Consider the following 18,987-nt stretch of genomic DNA (forward strand, 5'->3'; position numbering starts at 1 on the left):
AGGCTGAGGCCGCATCACCGCGGCCATGCGCGGCCCCGCCGTGCTGCTGGCGCTGGGCGCTGCCGTGTGCCTGGCCCGCCGCCTCCTGCTGCGGCTCCGCCGCTCCCTGCCCGTGAGTACCGCGGCGGGGGCCGGGGGCGGCCTCGCTCCTCTCGCGGGTAGCGCCGTACCGGGACGGCCGGGCCGCTGAGGGCCGCGTCCCGGCAGCTGCCGTTCTCAGCCGTAGTGCTGTGGCCGAGCTGAGTGCTGCGGTCAAACTGAGCGCTGAACGCGGCCTTCTCGATTAGGGAGTGAACGTCACGGAGAAAACAGCCCCGTGAATAGAGTGACTGCATAGCCGGCCTCCTGCAGTGTGTTTAAGAAGCTCGGGATGCCCTGGCGTGCTGTCAGTGTGTCGGGGTGAGCTCGGCCCCTGGTTGTAGGTTGGATGCCTGGAGCAGCCTGGCTTCAGCTCTGTCCTCTCGCTTTGCTGCCCTTCTGTGCTCTCTGTGCCATTGCACCCCTCTGCCTTCAGTGCCATGTGGACCCAGTGTTGATAGCAGTACCTGAGTAAGGACGGCACCATGGCCTTCTCCAGAGACCCAGGGAGCAGTTCAGTGTCTCTCCATCATGAAGGTGGTGGATGGTGCACAAACTGGACCCCAGCCTTTGCCTTTGGAGGCCTTCCAGGTGCAATGACTTGTGCCTGACTCCTTGTGCTTTAACGTGCCTGTATGACTTTGCCCTGTGAATGTTTATTGTACTGAACAGAGGCAGTGCCTGTGCATCATAACCAGGCAATCCGTGTGAGCCAAACTGCGGGAAAGTTAATAATTCAGAGATTCCTTTAGCAAAGGAATCTTGTGTCTGCTGGGTGTTCTGCCAGCAGGGATTTATGTGTTGGGAAAAAGACCTCTTTAGAAAATATCTTCAGTTCCTTTTCCTGGGGTTGAAAGCCCCAAATTCCTAAGCATGGAAATAAGGAACAAGGCAAGTTTACAATGTAACTGCTTGTTCTTATATTCAAATTAACTTACCTGATAAGAAGGAGATGATTGTGGAGGTCATCCAAGGCAACAGGATGCAGAAATTAACATGGCACAAAGGGAAAAAGGAAAAAGTCGGGGCAAGCTTAGTGGTCTCTTAAATTGTGGGAAGACAGGCTGATGAAGTAGCTTTCCTTTGCTTTGCTTAACTTGTATTGCAATAAATGTGTATACTTTGGATAGATCACCTATGTGGGTAAAAGCTTCTACTGTTTAACAAAGCACTGGTATCCTAGCAGGAAAAGCTTATGGAGTGTGTGTACCTTTGAGTATAATAGCAAATAATTAACAATCACAGAAGCCTTCTGTACTGTAAATTGTTGCTCACCTTTCTAGTTACTGTAGGTAGCTGGGATGATTTTTCCACATCCCTGTTTTTTCTTTTGGTGCTTAGTTTGTTATGCTGGTTTTTGTTTGTTTGTTGAAGAGGTCAAACAGCTACTGTGAGTTAAATTTGATGGAGATAGGAACGCAGCCCAGCCATTTATAGATGGATGTTTATTTCATGCACATGGGCGTCACTTACCAAACTGGCTCACGAGGGAGCTGCCTTTGACTGAGGGCTGCACTTCTCCTTTTGCCTTTTCTGATTTTTGCGTATGATCACAGCTCTCTATTAGAGCTCTTTTACTCATTTTCTCTGCTTTCTCGAAGTTGTCTTCAGGACTCTGAAGCAAATGGTGAGGCAGAGTGAAAAGAGGTCAGGTCCTTTCTTTAAGGGCCAGGTTGCTGAATTAACGTGGGGAGTAACCTTGGCAGATCTGTGACCTGGTTTATTACTGATCCTTGTTTTTCTTAGAATTGTGTAGATTAAGACTGAGCACTATATCTAGTTCTCACCTACCATGTGTCCTTTAGCTGTAGCCATCTTTAAAGCTTCAGTGGAACTAGCCTGTAGCTGGGTGCATTTTTGTCCACCTATAGGAATGGGTATTTGTGTGGATGTTGATATGATAAATGCAGAACAGGCTTTTGATCAGTTCTCACTTCAGCTTCATTTCTTGACTCTTCTTTGAAACAAAGATTTGTGGATGGGAGAGGGCGTTGCTCATTTGCCTGTTGCTGTTTGCTTGGGCTCATTTAAGTATGTGCAGTGATCGCTATCACCCTGCAATTATCCCTTATTGCCGTTTCACTACCAATGTCAGCAAAATGAAGGATCAGAGCACTGGGGGTTGTCTTGTTTCTGTCTGAAACAGTGCTTGGGCAAGATAGTGCAATTCCTACATAGGTATTATAAAGTACCTATGTTTGTATTCCAGATGCCATTAATATGGCAGAGGGGAATTTTAGTTTTGGATACCTCCACAGGGATGGAAATGACCTAACTTCCTAACTGCATTCTCCAGATGTTTATTGCCATGTTACATTATCAGCTGACAGATACGGTGTCAGTTTGAAGCAGTCTGGAACACTGCATTTGGGTGGCTGCTGATTGGGATGCATGTTAAGAGTTCACTGCTTCACAGCGATGCCAAAGAGAGGGTAAGATGGCTTTCAAGCAAAGAAAGAGGATGAATGTGCAATGTTTTGGTACAGAATTCTTTTTGGGATTTTGAATTCTGTTTTCAGAACTATCACGAGCCTGTTATGTCAAAGCAGATGTGGTATCAAATCTTCTCTCTCAATTTAGTTGTCAGTCAAAAGAGAATAACGTAGGAGAGAACTGCAGGATTTGATAAATGGTTCCTGTTAAGAGTTCAGTGCTTCAAATGACGGCCCTAAGCTGTAGAAATGCTCCTGCGTGCTAAAATAGAGCATGGAAAGTACTGCATAGAGTGGGAGTGAGAAGGGTACAGACAATAGTCTCTGCAGTTAAAAGAGCTGCTGTACAGCCTGGACTGGTGCCATACTGTCGTTGTAACTTTTTCTGTGCTGTTCTTTCTAATATGCCTATGAGCTGGTAGATCACTATTTTATTTTAAAACACCTCTGTACAGTTTTGGCCACTGATAGTTGATAGCTGCATTTTAGCTAGGGAGTCAAGATAACACAAGTTGTTACAGACATCAATAAAATAAGCTTAGGATTTCAAGGTAGCTGGGAGCTGGTAATATTTCTACACAGGAATCTTGTCATCTCCTTTATGCTGGTTGACCCAGCAGAAGCTCCTTAAAATCATTGAGTCTAGATTCCTATGAGACAGGTCAGCAGTCATTGTGACTTATCTATGCCCACCACCATGCACAGGGGAAGGGGGCTGAGCTGCAGAGAGGTATGACCAGGCTTCATTGCATTTAGGTTATTGCTGCATTCAGAGTGATACTTGTTCAAAACAGTGTACCAGGTCTGAGCTGGTTGTCTGAGCTCTCTCTCATCTGTAGGGAGGTTAGCCCAGCTCTTCTGGATACGTTCTGAGGTGTACTATAGGGGCTATCTTTCCTTCTCTGTGGATTTCACGAGGATGTTTGACTTCTAGTTTGAATGGCCATCTTTCAGATAGCTCAAATCTGGTGAGCTCAGTCCCTCACAGTCTGTGTGTCAGCCATACAGTACCTTCTGCAGATCTACAAACTGCTCCTTTGCTGTGCAGCTCAGTGCTGCTGGTACCTGCACCACTGCAATGTCTGATGATAACATATTATTCTTGTTCCCCACACAGGCTGAAGGGAAAGCGGTGCTCGTAACAGGCTGTGACAAAGGTTTTGGACATGCCTTGGCAAAACAGCTTCATGCAAAGGGCTTTACTGTTTTTGCTGGATGCTTGCTAGCGGTGAGTAATAATATTGATGAAAATTCTTCTGTGACTGGAGAACAGTTTTTCTCAATTAACAGCCTTTCAATCTGCAGCTTTCATTTGCCGTAATCCAAAACCTGTGGGAGGTAAGGTGGGCAGGGATCTTTATGTATCTTCTGTTGCTTCATCCACCTGTTGAATCTTGTTGTTCCTGTAATTCTGAGTTCTCTAGGGCAGGAATTGTTTGTCATCTGTATGTCTGTACAGTAGCTTGCACAATGGGATGCGAGGTTTGAGCTTGCTGCTGGAAGTGTCTCAGCTGCAAAATACACAATAGATCTGATGGCTCAAAATTGCTATGGCACCATACTTTCCTGTCGTTGCTATCTTTCATTTCTTCTCTAAGGACATTTTTCTCAAACTTGTCTCTGAGCCACCTTGGTTGGGTTTATCTCTGAAGTGCTTCTGCAGGTTCTCTGAATACTGTCTGCTTTTTGGATAGATGAATAAACCAATTAGCTGTACCATTCTGATACCAGTAGGTTTTACCCTCTGTCGTTTGTTCTTGGTAGGTGGTACCACCTGTAAGAGATTAATTTAGGCTCTCTGGATCAGAAGGGGCTGATGGCAGAGCCATCAGTCCAGTCCCTGCTCTTGTAGGTAATCATGTTGTGTAATCCTCTATAAATTGGGCAAGGTCCACTTCCATCTGAAGTTTTATCCTTTTTTTTTTCCTCTTTTGACTGTCAAAACTTATGTAATTTCCAGCATGAATTGTTCAAAATCAGTTCATGCTCACTTGTTTCTCTATCGAAAGATCTTTAATTTCTCATCTCTTCTCTGGATCCTATCTCTGTGATATAATGACAGTGTGTTCAAACATTCTCTCAACATTTGTTTTCCTAATCTAAGCAAAGTTGCCCATATAACTTCTGTTAAGTGCCCTCCATTGCCTTAAACACTCCCATCTAAATGAGTGTCAGGCTCATAACTGGCTTTTCTTATCATCTGTAGTCTATTTCACACTGTATCTTTCATCCCATTCTTCTCCATTCTTCATGGCCATCCATGTTTACCATGTTTCTCTGTACCTCTAATTTTAGTCATACACACTCCTGTGTTATGGATGAAAGTCACTGATGAAAAATAGTGAATGAGGTTTCTCCTTTGGTAACTTCACTGGTGACTCTTAACAAAAAGAATATTTTCTTTCCAGTATTGTCAAATGCCATCTTTCTTAAGGGGTACTTCACATCCTTATTTCAGTCTCTTATTTCTTAGATGTTTTATTTTCTTTTGGTGCAGTGTGTCAGCACAAACATGGGAGAGTTCGAGAGGAAAACTGACTTACCTATTTCCTTAAGCCAAGATAAAAGGGAAGTAATCAAGTGTAATAAGTAAATTCGGTTGGCAGTGTAACAATCATTGCTTCTAGTGCTAACAGATGACATTGAATAGTGCAGTTTTTCTTTGTTTTGGTCTCTTACTGCTTCTCAGTTGAATAGATTTTGTTTGAACGTGTCTGTTCCAGACTAGATGCTCAGACTGATGACCACAGATGGATGAAAATTATGAAGGGCAAAGACAATAGAAAAACAGTGTGGCCATCCTTGCCTGTGTGATTTCAGAGGAGGTTACGTTCTTCCTCCTGAACAGCAGGGAAATTTATTATCAGCTGACATATTGTGTAACATGAGAGCAAATGTGTCCTGTTGGAAAGCTGCCATTGATGGAAAATTTCCATGCAGAGGCTCTGTAAATCCTTCAGTAATCCTGTCATTTGCTACTTTGGGGTGTCTGTCTTTGTAGTGATAGCAAGTCAGGCACTCATTTTGCACAAGAGCAGGTGAAAGGTACAGAAAAGAGGTGATGGAGTGGTTCTGGGGAGGCTTTTCCAGGAGGCAGCACACTTTTGCATGACAGAGGAACAATCTCTATTTGAAGCCATGTAAATGAAGTGCACCCAATGTGAGCCTTGTTTGCTCACTTTATTGACATGCTAAAAAAGTAATTATTTCTGATTATAGACTATTACTTGCTCTCACACAGGCCTGGCCACTGTTGGCATCCTCTCTGATCTGGTCTGGAGGCTTTTTACTTGGAGCCAAAATTGCTGTGATCCCCACAGTGTAAGTGGAAAATTCATCAGAGATCATAGCTGGCCTGCCGGTGACTTTAAAGATGTTAACTGAGTGCTTTGATCCTGAAGAAGTGGAGAGTGGAAACAGCTTTGGATTTTAGATGGTTGACGGGGGGAAAAAGTCCTCAGAGCACTGAGCAGGAGGTTGCTGAAAGCCTAATGGTAGAATGCATTTGGGATGAAAGGTTTTAAATCTAAAGCTAATTCTTCCAAGAAAAGGAAGCATATAGTCACTGCAGAAAGGAATGATGGGTCCAAATGAAGTAAGAAACAGCAGTGAAAGCTGGGAGCTGTTAGGTAACATCACTAGTGAAGAGTAAGATATGAGCCTGTGAGTGATTATTACTAGTAAGTGAAGTTGTTTGTATGCAGTGTGGCTAAGGATGCAGCTACCAGAGAATCGACAGTGTACACATAACTGCTTTGGGCAAATGCAAGGAAACTTATCATCAGAAACGCCTGAGAAATAGAACAACCTGCTGTAGGTTCGCTGCTGGGTCAGAGCTGGTATTGGGACAGTTGTCACACAGTAGGTGCCTGGCTATTCGTTCACAGTTACTCCAACATCACTTGCTTCCTTTCATGCTGAGAATTAAAGGATCCCTGTCATACTACCAGTCACAGAAAGCTCTTACATTAAATACAAGTCAGTACACTGTGAAGTCCTTTAGGAGCATTTAATGAACGGAAAGTAAAAATTGAAGACAGATCAAGAATACTGCAGGCAAGTTGGGCTAGACCTGTTCAGAATCAGGTGCAGGAGGAGTTTTGTTTAACAGAGACAGCTAACTCCACAGGAAATATTTCCCTTAATGTATTAGAATTAAATGAAAAAATGCACTGAACTCAATTACAGAATAACTGAAAAATAGGAAGTACTGAAATAATTAGTCTTTTCTTTGATTTTGCTGAAAAAATGTTCTTTTCAGATGCATATTGATAGCAGCTTTCATGAGGAGATAAGGGTTTTTGTTCTGCAAGAAGCAGAAAGGGGAGAATAAAGAGTGTGTACATCAGTGTATGTGTTGAAATTCACCAGGCCTGATTAAATACAATAGAGTAGTTCAGCAGGAAGGGACCATCACAGATTATCTAGTTCAACTGCCTGATTGCTTCAGTCCTAACCAGAAGTTAACACATTAATGAGGACATGATCCAAATGCCTTTTGAACACTGACCAGTCTGGGGCATCAGTTACCTCCTAGAAAGGCTGTTCCAGTGTTCGGCCACCCTCATGGTGTATGAGAAGTGCTGAATCACAGTCTGAACCACTGATTGGTCACCTGAGGTGAGCACCAAGTCAGCCATGGGGCCACAGGTGGAGGTGATATACCTGTGTGATTGGAAGGGGTGGAGCCTGGCTCCACCTCTCCCAAACCCCATTTAAGGGCTGGCCACCACCAGGGAAGGGTCTCTTGTTGGAGATCCCTCCCACGTGGAGTCCCCTGCAAGCCTTGACATCCTGAAGGTGAGCCATCTTCTCTTTTGTATTATTTGTATACTATCTATATAGCACTACTCAAAATATACCATCATCTATGCTATTTCTTTGTGAAGTACCATCCTTGGGAGTTATTTACCCCACACATGGGCAATATATTTTTCTTAATGTAATAAATGTACCAAAAGAGCATCGAGGGGATGAGCCAAAGTGGTTCCTACCATGGGTGATATCTTCAGGAACTCTTGAAGGCTAGTGCATTTCCAGAAGGCTGAAAAAGGGCAGATGCTCTGCTTGTCCCTGAAAAGGAGGTAGACCTCTGGAGTTATCTACTAGGCAGCTTACCTTCTGTGCATGAGATGAAGCAACATACTGAACTGTCAGTGTGATAAATGCCTAAACCATAGTGTCATGTGCACTGTACAAGTTCACTGGGAACAGGTTGTGCCATGTCAGCCTAATCTCATTCTGGCTAAGCAGCAGCGTGGTTAAAGTGAAAGGAATAAATGCATCTCAAGTAAGGCCTCTGATGCAGTACCTCGTAGTCTGATGAGCAAACTTATGTTCTAAGCCTGTGACTGCTGTTCATCCCCAGTGAAATTTTCTTGGAAGTGCCCTGGAACAGGGTTCACACGGAGGAGCAATAAATAAATATGTGCATGGTGCTAAGCATGGAGGACTGCAGGTCCCTGAGGGAGTAGGATTCAAAATGATGCCAACAAATCAGTTGCAATCTGAAAACAAGTAGCTGGAATCTGGTAGTGACAAATACAAGCTTTTTTTTCCTGAGGAAGTGTGGAAGTGGAATGCAAACCCCATGAGTCAACTCATGTCCTGCTGTGCTGTGTCACTTTTGCTGTGGGGAGCAGTCACAGTGAAGCTGTGCCTGAGTTGCTGTGTGCTGCAAGTAGGTCTGAGGCACATGGGAAGGAGAAGGAGCACAGTGATGAGGCGTGGGAGGGCTGCCTGTGGGATGGATGGCATTCTGCACTGAGTATGTTGCTTCTTGATTCTCACTGAAATCATTGCAGGTGTCCATACCCTCGCCAGGGCCAGTGCTGCTATTGGAACCAAGATATTGTGCCCCATTTTGGTGGCAGCTTGGATGGGATTGCTTGTAAGGGTAGAAGAACCAGCCGGTGTGTGAGGAAGAGCAAATGCCAGGTTCAAAACTTGTCTGCAAAATACAGGGAGGAAGAACCGTGGGAGTGTAAGAACTGTACAGTGCTCACTGTACCTGAGGTGCCCTGGAGAAATGGTTTTATGGCTAAACAGTGTCTGGAATTATGTCTTCTTGCTAAAGTCAGTCTTCCAAGATTATTGTGTTTTGTCAACAGTGATTAAACTGTAGCTTTACAGATGGGCTTGTATTGGCAGAAGGGGAAAATTTGTTTCAATGTGAATAATACAATTTATATTGGATTTTTAAGTTATTGATCTGCAAGTTTTTCTTAAAAAAAAACAAACAAACAAATGAACTAAAAAACCCACCAACCAAGCAGTGGAGCTATTTTTTTATGATGTAAAGAGTGAAAGATAAAAACAAACAAAAAAACCCAGCACGCAGGAAGGTGTGTTCTGTGCTCTGTGGTTACAGCTGTAGTTAAGTGCTTGTTTGCACTGAGATGCAGTAAACCTCTTCAGAAGCAGAATTAACTCCGCTTTATTCACAGTTATGTATCTGAAAGTCACTTTGTGTAATTCAGAGCTGAGATGCAAGAGCATCTTCCAGAAATAGTGAGGCATCACACAACCTTCACTCATTTCAAAGGGAATATAGCATTTTGATGACTGTGTTATTAACTACTCATAATGTCAGTTTTAAAGGTTCCTTTCATGGCTGGATAAGGGTCACTGTGCACTAGAAAACTTCAAGTCTTTCTTCTTGTGATACTTCGAAATAGATCAGTTGTGACGCCATCTGCAGCCATAGGGGTAGAAGCAGATTCCTACTATTACCATAAATCTGGGATAATTATATGCTCATATTAACAGGGATAGTGTTTTTCTCAATACCCAGATGGGATTTCAGCTCTTTTCCTTCATTACATGTCAGTGTTCACTGAACTGAAGGTGTAGAAGCAGCGTGCTTTATGCTGTATTCATAGAATAAGTAGCTTGCGGTACATGTAGAAAAGCAAGTGATTACAGTTTTTACATTAGCTTTGCTGTGGAGGCAGTATGTTGCTCTCCTTGTTTGCCCTTGTGCCGTGGGTGGTGTCAGTATCAAGTACTAAAGGAAGAGTGGCAGCCAGGCATGTGACTCACCTATTCATAACTTCTTCCTCCCTAACAAGGCAGATCCTGTAATTCAGGGAGTAGTTTGGTGAACTAAATCTCAAGCCTACTTAGGAACTGCGTGGCTGATCTGTGCTCTATTCAGTTCCATCTTTTCGTGTGTTATCTGAATGTGGCTATCTATCCTGTCTGGAAGTGGCCAGGTCAAATTTGAAATGTGAACCACATTTAGGTTTGGTATACAAAAAAAAAAAACAACCCACCAAATAATAACAATGTCTGATGGTAACAGCAGTAAGCTATTAAGACATTAAGGGCTTATAGATCTTCATCATTCTATTCTAAGTTAATTGCTTTATATACATTAATTTTCTTAAACATTTCTATATCATTCTTTAAAAATGAAGTCGTGAGAAGGATCTGATAGAAAAGACTAAAGAAAGTAAAAGGAGAGAAAGGAAGCCATATTATCTGCAGAGTTAAGAGCCTTGTTCTTGTTTCTTTGGTCAGATCTTCCCCCTTTCATACTTCAACCATGCAAGATGAAATTATAGATGTCTTCAGTGCTTATGCTTTCCTGTGCATCCTGTTCTGCTGCATATTTAGTGCAAAATATCACTATTATATAGGTTAGATTATAAATGCTTTCTGCTGTATCCTGTAGCATCAAACTGTTTCCTGGAAGGCATGCCAGAGGCGACCCTATTGTCTTGTTGTCTGACAGTACTATCTCATTAGAAGCCAAACAATATTTTGAAATTGTATGAGTAAAATGCCTAATTGGCCTTTTGCTGTTAACCCTAGAAAAACTGCCTCTGATTTGTGTATAAATGTTAGCTGTGTTACCTGTAGAGCATGGGGATTGGGGCAGCAGAGCCACCTGTGCTTATCCTGGACTGATGCAGTATTTGACATTGATGATTGTGAAACCCTTCACGTGAGGAGCAAACACAAAGGGCTGTGGCCCTTCAGAGCAGTGGGTCACCACTGTAGATGTAAGGGAAGGAATGGGTCGTAGCCGTGGGTTGCACAGTGGTTCGTGTGAATTGTGTGCCTATTTCTGCACCAGGTTTGCACCTCTGCATGCAGTTTCAGTAGGTGGTGCTTCCTGTTTCTGTGGTTATCTCTTCCACCTCAGCAAAGCATCTTTCTTTTCTGCTGAGCAGGATAAGGATGGAGATGGAGCCAGGAAGCTGAAGGACATGAAGTCAGATCGCATGAAAGTGCTACAGATGAATGTATGCAGTGACCAGGAGGTGGCTCAGGCTGTGGATTATGTGAAGATGGCCCTGAAAGATTCAGAGGAAGGTGTGTGGAGATCTTTGTTTTTCTGGGCCAGGTAATCCTTTGGTGCACTCAGAGAATCCTTCGTATGGATCAGGCCCAACTCTGGCCAGGTTGTTTCTGCTATGCAGTGCCAAAACATGATTAGCAAACTTGGAGGCCTGTCAGTCAGGCAGTGCTGTATTTGGGTCAGTGAGAATTCCCATGTGGCCAGCACATCAGTGCCAGGATAAGGACCAAGACTGGCTTAGATGGTAAGGCTCAAACCCAACATCCCATAAAAAGTGATGAGCGGCAGCAAGTCCCTAACAGCTTATTTCTTTGAGTGACCATAGTGACATAGAGTGGCAAGACCTTGATTCCCTTCTGATGCTCCTGCTACACAGATGTTTGTATAGCAATCCTGCAAGTGGAGAGGCTGCAGCCCCTGGCTCCTTACTGCTATACTGGTACAACCCTGTTCACGGGTCTTAGGAGCAAGTGAAAGAAGAAACATGCAAAAGGAATTTCTTCTTTCTTGGGAATGTGTGTGGGGCTGGGAAGGCAGAAGAGGAGCAGCCCATGACAGCACTGCCAGCTCAAGATGCAGGTGACAGGATGCTCCGTGTCTGCCCTTGCACTGATATCTGGCTTGAATGGGGCAGAGGTACTTGGGAAGAAGGTAGCTGACTGCATTGCTGCTGCAGCACAGCTTGGCTCCTGGATTTGGCTTCGGACAGCTTCTGTGAGTGGTTTGGCAATGGGATATGAGCTTATAGCCAGAGCCTATGTGACACCTCACCTCTTCCGACATGTTGAGGCTGTAAGGCTTTATTGCCCTTTCTTGGGTTTCTATGTGTGACCTCTGTGTGAATAACAAACTGGGCAGCAGCTACAGTGTATGGCTGAATGTGGACTGAAGTTCCACATCTGTGTCTCCAGCATTAATGGGTTGTGTGGTTGGAGGGTGATTGCTCCTGAGGCTGGGATGAGACTGCCGTGAGCATAGCATCCTTATTCATATAAATGCATAAAGCAAGTAAATAACAGCTCTAATCTTCTTGCTAATTATGTAGCACACCCTTCCTCCTAAAACAAGCATATGGAACTGAGTTACATACAAGCTCTGTTCCCACACATGCTCTGCATGATTTTTCGTCCTACACAATCATCCAGCCCTCGTCATGCATTTCACAGCTTCTCAGGCTTTTCCTGAAGAGCCCAGCAACAGCAGTGGTGGCACAGTGCCATTTCCCACTGCGCCCACTTGTAAGGGTGCAGCTCTGTTGCTTCTATAAATGCAGCAGTGTTCACAAAATCTTGTGTGCAGAATGAACAGCAAAAGCCTGTGTCCTTGATCAGCAAGTTGGACCGGTTCCTCCTGCTCCTGAGAGCCTTACCTTGTAGTTGGTTGCTGCAGCATGGAGTGCAAAGCAGTAAAGACCTCTTTTTAGGAGGCATGTGACTGAGGTTTGGAGCTTGCTTATAAATAGTGCTCAGTAAAGTACTGGAGTATAGTCTGCATTCACACTGAGGTGAGTTGCAAACCAAGTGTGGCCCTGGAGGAAAACAGTTCTTGTGTTAGACTTCTCTACCTCTCTGCACTGTGTACTTAAGCCTAAACTCATTCTGATGTTGGGAGTGCCACTGTTTGTCTTCAATGTTATGTAGTTCCCACTGTATTATTGACATTAAAGAAGTAATAGTGATAAGGCTGTGCTCTGTCCTGCATGCAGTCTTGTGACCATTTAAGTATTAGCTCTTTGTTCTGTGTGTAACATGGCCTGACTGGGACAGACTGTCAAGGAAGGTTATCAAGGAGTAGGACGTTACTTCCACTGTCCAGAAGCTTTTTCCCTGTAAGAAGACAGTGAGGGTCCCTACTGCCATCATGAAAGCCAGTCTAGCAAGGGCAGGTTGAGCTTTTAAAGTGAACCAGGAGGATGCTTGCTTAGACTGTATTTAGTAAAACGTATGGTTACTATCTCACTGCAGATAAATCCAGGCTGGAAGACTTTCATATATGAGAGCAGGGGAGGTGTGGAGCAGAGGCTGGGTAAACAGCCCAAATTTTTTTCAGAGTTTGATAAGCTTGTTATCAGGGTGGCATGACATGGGTACTTTCAATAGCAATATCTGGAAATGAATATGCTTTCCTACTTCTGTGTATGTGTTCTTAGTACTAAGAAGAAGGTCAGAAAGTAGAAGGGGGTCCCAGTTCAAGCTTGCTTCTTACATGAAAGGTAACAACAGCTGGACATCTAATTGGGACAACTCTTTATCTTGTTCCAGCTCTTCTGTTTGTTCTTCCTGCAGTTTATGGCTGTGTAGTCCTGTGCTTAAGCAATTTCATGAAGTCTGGACTCTGTCCTAAAATATTTGCCATGGGGACTGCTACTGTAATCACTTTGAAGGGTCAAATGCTCAGTGACCTGCTAAGTCTTGGACATGTAAGGGGCTGAGTACAGGAGCTTGTGGTAAGTGCAGTCTATTTAATCTTGATGGGACTGCATGCACAGTAGAAGTTCATTTTTTAATTCTAGTAGTTTAAGGGTTGGTTGTAAATTTGCCATGTCCTGCAATAGTTAAGACTGAGGGAGTCCAAATATCTGGACTGAAGTACAGGAGCTGGTAACTGGGCCATGACCCTGCAGATCAATACCACATGCTCTCCCAAGTACTGCATCACATCCTGGAGTTGTGAAGTAGATGTAGAAATCTAAGATAGCTGTTTTCCTTTTGGTTTTTTTTTTTTTTTGTTTGTTTAATTGGAGGAAAGTCCAGCTCCCTCTGAATGCAGGAGACATGATGAAGTCCATGAGAGAACACAAACCTGGGACCTACAGGAGGCATAAAAGAGGGTCAGCCATATCCAACCAAGCTTTGTATCTGGTATCTTTAGTTTATTTTTATTCCTTGCTGAGTTCTTCTCTATAACTTTTTCTATGAAAGTGTCTGGTTCTTTGTCAAGGAGCTGGGTTACTTTGAACAAAGAGAGCTGCTTTTCTGTGTCATTCTTCTTTGTTGTTTTCTTTAACCACTTCTTTGTTGTTGGCAGGTCTGTGGGGCCTGGTGAACAATGCTGGTGTCTCAACTTTCGGAGAGGTGGAATTTACAAGTTTAGACAGCTACAAGGAGGTGACAGAGATCAACCTGTGGGGCACTGTGAGGGTGACGAAGGCTTTTCTGCCCCTCATTCGCAGAGCTAAAGGTATATGCTGGACAATGTGGCAAGGTTCAGGAAAACTTTGTCACACAGCAAAGAAACGTGGCTAAGATTTATGAATCAGGCTGCTTCAAAGAATGCCAAGAAGGGCATCTGTGGCATGCAGGCAAAATAGCATTGTTTGATGCAATGTGTTTCAGGCGGGGGGTCTGTCGAAGCACTACACAGCAGGTGTTATCTTAAACATGCCAGGATATCAAAGACCTTCAAGCATTACTGGCAGATAAGACAGGGAAACTTTGGTCCACCTTTAGAAATAGTGACTGAAGGCCATGCAAAATACTTCTGGCTTCCAAAGTCACAATGAGTCCTTAAGTTTGGACAGCTGAATCTTTCCCTTCATGTTACTCAGCTCACAGATGATTGCAGAGGAGTAGTCATGGAATAAATGAGTCTGTAACAGCCAGTTTAGATCTCATGCAAGAAGATGGTTACCATCAAAATTCTGTTTTATGGAGGGGAGGAAGATACCTATGAGCAAAGCTCTGAAGAACTTCTTTATTTAGCATGTGTGGGAGAATGCTGGCACAGCTATATGTTCTGTGAGGACAGAAAGAGACTATATTGAGCACAATGCTCAGATACCATTTCCAGAAAGTACCCACTAAATAAGCCCCATCTTACTACAAAATGCCACTTATCCGTCAGGTCAGTAAGTGGTTCTCACAGTCCCTCCAAAGTTTGCTTTGCTCTGTAATAAGAGAGCAGAGCCACCCACTTGGTTCTCAGCTAAAATTCTATGCTGCACAAAAGTGTCATATGGTTGTGAAAATCCTCTCTGCAGGAATAGCTGATGAGATTTCAAGGGCCTGTTTCATAAGTGCAGCCGAAGCTGTAATCCTGCACATCTTGGGGAAGGACAGTTCCCCATGGAGGGTGACTACTACTACTGCTGCTCCTATGCAGTGCATGATCTAGCACAAGCTGCCAGGGCTCTGCTATTAGGCTGATAGGAGTCTGAACTGTTCTTTGCTGCTCTGCAGACAGAAGCAAATCAGTTCTCTTCTCTGTTTATCCCAAGCATGTTCAGCTGCAGGCAGTCCTGGCCAGCCAGTGGGGTGAGCAGGTTACAGTGCTCGTGCTGCAAGTTCCTCTGCTGGTGGACACTGGTGTAGGAGCGTACAGCTCGTAGGCTGAGGAGACACAGATACTGACTTTCTTGGAAATTAGAGGGAAGGAGGTGTCTTGTATGCTTTGTATATCCTTTTCTATACTGAGGCAGGTATGTGTACCACCCACAAAAGAGGTCAGAGCTGAGGCTGGCCTTCTTGAGTCTGGTGAGAGAGGCACCTGACAGGATTTGGACAGTGCTTCAAGATACAGATTTCACAAATCAGTGCTATCCTCTGGCACCTCACTGGGAACAACCGGTCTGTCATTTCTCCTTGCTTTCCCTGCAGGCCGTGTAGTGAATATCACAAGCATGTTAGGGCGGATGGTGAGTCCATCTCGCTCCTGCTACTGCATTTCCAAGTACGGGGTGGCAGCCTTCTCCGACTGCCTTCGGCAGGAGATGTATCGTTGGGGTGTCAAAGTCATCCTCATCGAGCCCAGTAACTTCGTGGCAGCGACCGGCATCCTGACAGAGGGCAGCATCGACAAGCAGGCTGAGGTGCTGTGGAGTGGAGCCAGCAGCACCGTGCAGGAGGACTACGGGAGGGAGTACTTCACTCACCACGTGGCCCTGATGAAGTCCTTTGTTAACAGTGGCCTGAAGGATATGTCTCTTGTCTTGAATGACATCACCACGGCGCTCATTTCCACACACCCAAACAACCGCTACAATCCCATGGAGACCTACTGGTGGGTGAGGCTGCAAGTCATGACGCATCTGCCCACTGCCATTGCTGACTGGCTTTACGTTCCTGGAGCCACGCTGTGAGTGGCCATCCTTCAGGCATCCTTCCAGTGCTTGTACGTATGCACAGCTTAGAGTCGAGTTAGATCTACACTAATTGCTGGTGCAGCCCCTCTGTAGATGTTTGTGCCTTTGGTCTGGGTTATGTCTTCACATCTTCTGTTGTGGGATGCTGAGAAAAGTTATATTTTTTCTGTCCCTTTCCTAACGTGGTCTTTGTATTTCCTGCTGCCCCTTATTAAAGTTGAAAGGTGTTTTGCTGTTAAATGTGGAGAAGACAGAGGAAGGTTAACATAATTGGTCAAATATGTTGCTAATGTAACTAGGTCAACTGAGTTCCCCTAGTGATAAATTGGACCCATTAATGGGCTCTTGGTTTTCCTTACAAGGATAGGCTGGTAATAGCAGAGTGAAGTCGTTGCTATGAGATGTCTCAAAGGGAAAAAGCTAAAATGGGAAACAAAAGCAGTTTTCTATTTGATTAAAAATGGGTCAGTCACAGCCTTATTTTGTTTTCACAGTACTGGTAGGTAGCTCTGCTGCTCCATAACTGTTTGCTCTTTCCACAAAAACAGCAGGACTGCCTCTCATCAGCCTCCTTACCTAACTACAAAGAAAGGTTCTTCCCTCCCTGCCCTGTGACCAGGAGCTGCTGGAGCTGGCAACCGGAGGCAAACTGGGCAGGCAAAAACCCTTGCAGTAACTCATGGTGTCTGAGCTGCACCTCAGCCAGTGGTCTCTCCACCCATTGCTGATGAGCTTTGTGAGACAGGCTTGAATCTGATGTAGCAAAGAGATTTGGCTCCTTTAATCACTGTGTCAGGTACCAGTTGAAAAAGTCACAGTGCAGTCAGTTTGGCCTGGCTGTGAGCTCTGGAAGGGTGTTTCAGGTGATGCACTTCTTTTTGACTTAATGTTGCACAATGAAATGTCCATGCACGCATGATTGTCTCCTCAGAACTTCATGACATCTGATATGAGCTACTTTTGCAGAATATCCCTGAGGGTCTCTCCTGTTGGCCATACCCAGAGCATTCAGTCATTTTTCTAAGTGCTGAGGCTGCCAAACCTCACACCTTATGTCCTCTTTCCAAGCAGAGACCACCAGCAAAGCAGCTAGTGGAGATCTGCACTCCCATTCTAGGGGGTCAGTTTTCCATTCTGCTGCTAAATTTTATTCTGTTTTGTCTTATGTGAGATTAAACGAATATGAAAAGAGCTTATTTGCTCTTTCCTCCTCTATCTCAGGTAGCTATGACTTTGAAACTGTGTCATAAACTTTTATATGCCATTGTTTGTAACTGCTTGGAGACTGAGTGCAGCTGTGAATGCTGTGATGCCTTAGGAGGCAGCAGGCTTCCTTTGGATATGCTGTGGAGGTAGCTTGTGTTACAAATAATTTCTGAAAATGCTGGCCATGCAGTTCTTTTTTTATTTCGGACCCTCATCACATGGGGACTGTCTGGGATTCAGTACCCTGAATGATTCCACAGTCCCACTGAACTGCAGCTTGTTTAGGCAGTGTTGAAATCACTTCTGCCCCCTGCACTGTGAAATGTGAGTAATGTGAAGTAGCACTAATTTGCACAGAGAAAAATAAACTGTGAGATTTGTAAAGCACATGTCCGTGACTCCAGTGCTCGTTTCTGTGATGCTTTTTTCCCCCTGTGAACATCTTCGTGTCCTGAGCAGTTTTGTGTTGGTTGGTTATACACATTTTTTGGTATTTTTTTTTAACACTGAAGTAAAAAATAGGGTGAGGAGAAGGGGAAGCAGTGAAATTGCTTGAGTTTACTTGGAGAAATGGGCAGCGAGGTGTTTGAGCTGCTATTCAAGTTGATGGCTTCAGTTACCAGACCAGCTCTTCTCTGCAAGGTGGCTTTGTACTGAGGCAGTGACAATAATGAGATCCTTCCTCCAGCAGCTCCCAGTCTGGACTGCTGGTAGGGAGGGAAGAAGGAATTGTAGGTAAGGTTCTCCAGAAGATCCCTATTTTGGAGCTGTGCTTGAGAACCACTCACTGGTGGCTGTTTGTGATCCGTCTTTGATGTAGAGCAAAAAGCCTCTTAAGTTGTTCTGCCTTTGCTTAGGTCCTCTCAGCAATCCAGTTCAGGGAAGCTGTGTCTGTGTCTCTCAGTGAGTGCACTGCCTGTGTTGCAAATACCATTTCCAGAACAACAGTGCTCTTGCAGTTCCACAGGTCTCGTGTTTAGTGAGCAAAAGGCAGTTGAAGAAAGGTCTCTGCAAACACACATCACAAGTGTTTGTATTTTATGTGGTTTCCCACAAGTGACACTGGTGAGAGAGCGTTGATGCAAGTTATTCATTGCCTCAGCATTCTACATGTAACTAATCCAAATGCTACAGCTGTCAGGTAATAAGGATTAGCTCTTCTTACAGGCAAAACTGAGACTTGCAAGCCAAGAAGTTCCCAAGGCTGTGCAAGGACCTCATGCCAGAGCCAGTGTTAGGATTTCACAGCATGTGAGGTCCCTTCACCTGCCCCTCTAGGAAGTGCTTGGGTGAGCTGCCACCACCCAGTCTGATTTGTGCCTCACTGGGAGCTCTGCATGGATGGCTGGGAGTGAGAGGAGCGCAGTGCTGACGTGGAAGAGTAAGTATCAGATGTTTCTGGACAGTATGTGAGCACTGATCCAGCAGGGGAGAGACAAGCTGACTGAGCAGGTCCCTTTCCATCTTGAACTTTCAGCAGCTGTTTGGTGCTCAGTGAAAACCTGGTTTTAAAACCTGCTTCCTGAGGCAGTTAGATCACTGTAGCAGGTTGCATTTCTGCAGTCATTGTGGGCAGATCATTGTCTTGCAACTTAATTCCTTTTGAGAATGATCTTCGAGTCTGGAGTACAGAGGGGTCAGAAGCTAAGTGATATCCCATGGAAACCCATGCTCATTGCTGCCATGGTATCCTGTGAGGAGTTAGGCTGTGGCCTTCCTAGAGGGCCAGCTGCTAAAACCATGGCAGTCCTGCTTTTTTCCTCATGTTCTTTGTGATGCTTTGGAAGACATACAGCTCCTTCAGTCTTTGCAGAATAGTTTTGTTCTCCTGTTCACACCGGGTTAGTTCTCTATGATGCCTCTGGGAGCCAAGGAGTGGTTGTCTG

The 18,987-nt window shown here is 44.5% G+C and overlaps 1 protein-coding gene across 2 annotated transcripts; it reads left to right on the forward strand.

The window, feature by feature from the left end:
* Positions 1-25: 25 nt before the first annotated feature.
* Positions 26-17,490, forward strand: LOC136055953 (D-beta-hydroxybutyrate dehydrogenase, mitochondrial-like). 2 transcript variants are annotated; one of them, XM_065747839.1, is made up of 5 exons: positions 26-112; positions 3,628-3,738; positions 10,688-10,829; positions 13,843-13,995; positions 15,411-17,490. In XM_065747839.1, exons 1-5 carry the CDS (start codon positions 26-28, stop codon positions 15,890-15,892), a joined length of 975 nt encoding a protein of 324 aa, XP_065603911.1. In that variant the 3' UTR covers positions 15,893-17,490. The 2 variants fall into 2 exon arrangements, with proteins under 2 accessions (XP_065603911.1, XP_065603912.1); XM_065747840.1 differs by lacking the exon at positions 26-112 and adding an exon at positions 1,686-2,510.
* Positions 17,491-18,987: the final 1,497 nt, after the last annotated feature.

Source organism: Cyrtonyx montezumae, unplaced genomic scaffold, assembly GCF_038088225.1.
Source record: "Cyrtonyx montezumae isolate F1298 unplaced genomic scaffold, pur_monq_1.0 scaffold_5, whole genome shotgun sequence".
Taxonomy (NCBI): Eukaryota; Metazoa; Chordata; class Aves; order Galliformes; family Odontophoridae; genus Cyrtonyx; species Cyrtonyx montezumae.

Excerpts from the sequence above, each read along its gene's own strand:
- LOC136055953 (XM_065747839.1), top strand. The coding sequence starts at position 26 with ATGCGCGGCCCCGCCGTGCTGCTGGCGCTGGGCGCTGCCGTGTGCCTG. Across the intron at positions 3,739-10,687 it reads TTGCTGGATGCTTGCTAGCG|GATAAGGATGGAGATGGAGC; the intron begins GTGAGTAATAAT and ends TCTGCTGAGCAG. Across the intron at positions 13,996-15,410 it reads CCTCATTCGCAGAGCTAAAG|GCCGTGTAGTGAATATCACA; the intron begins GTATATGCTGGA and ends CTTTCCCTGCAG.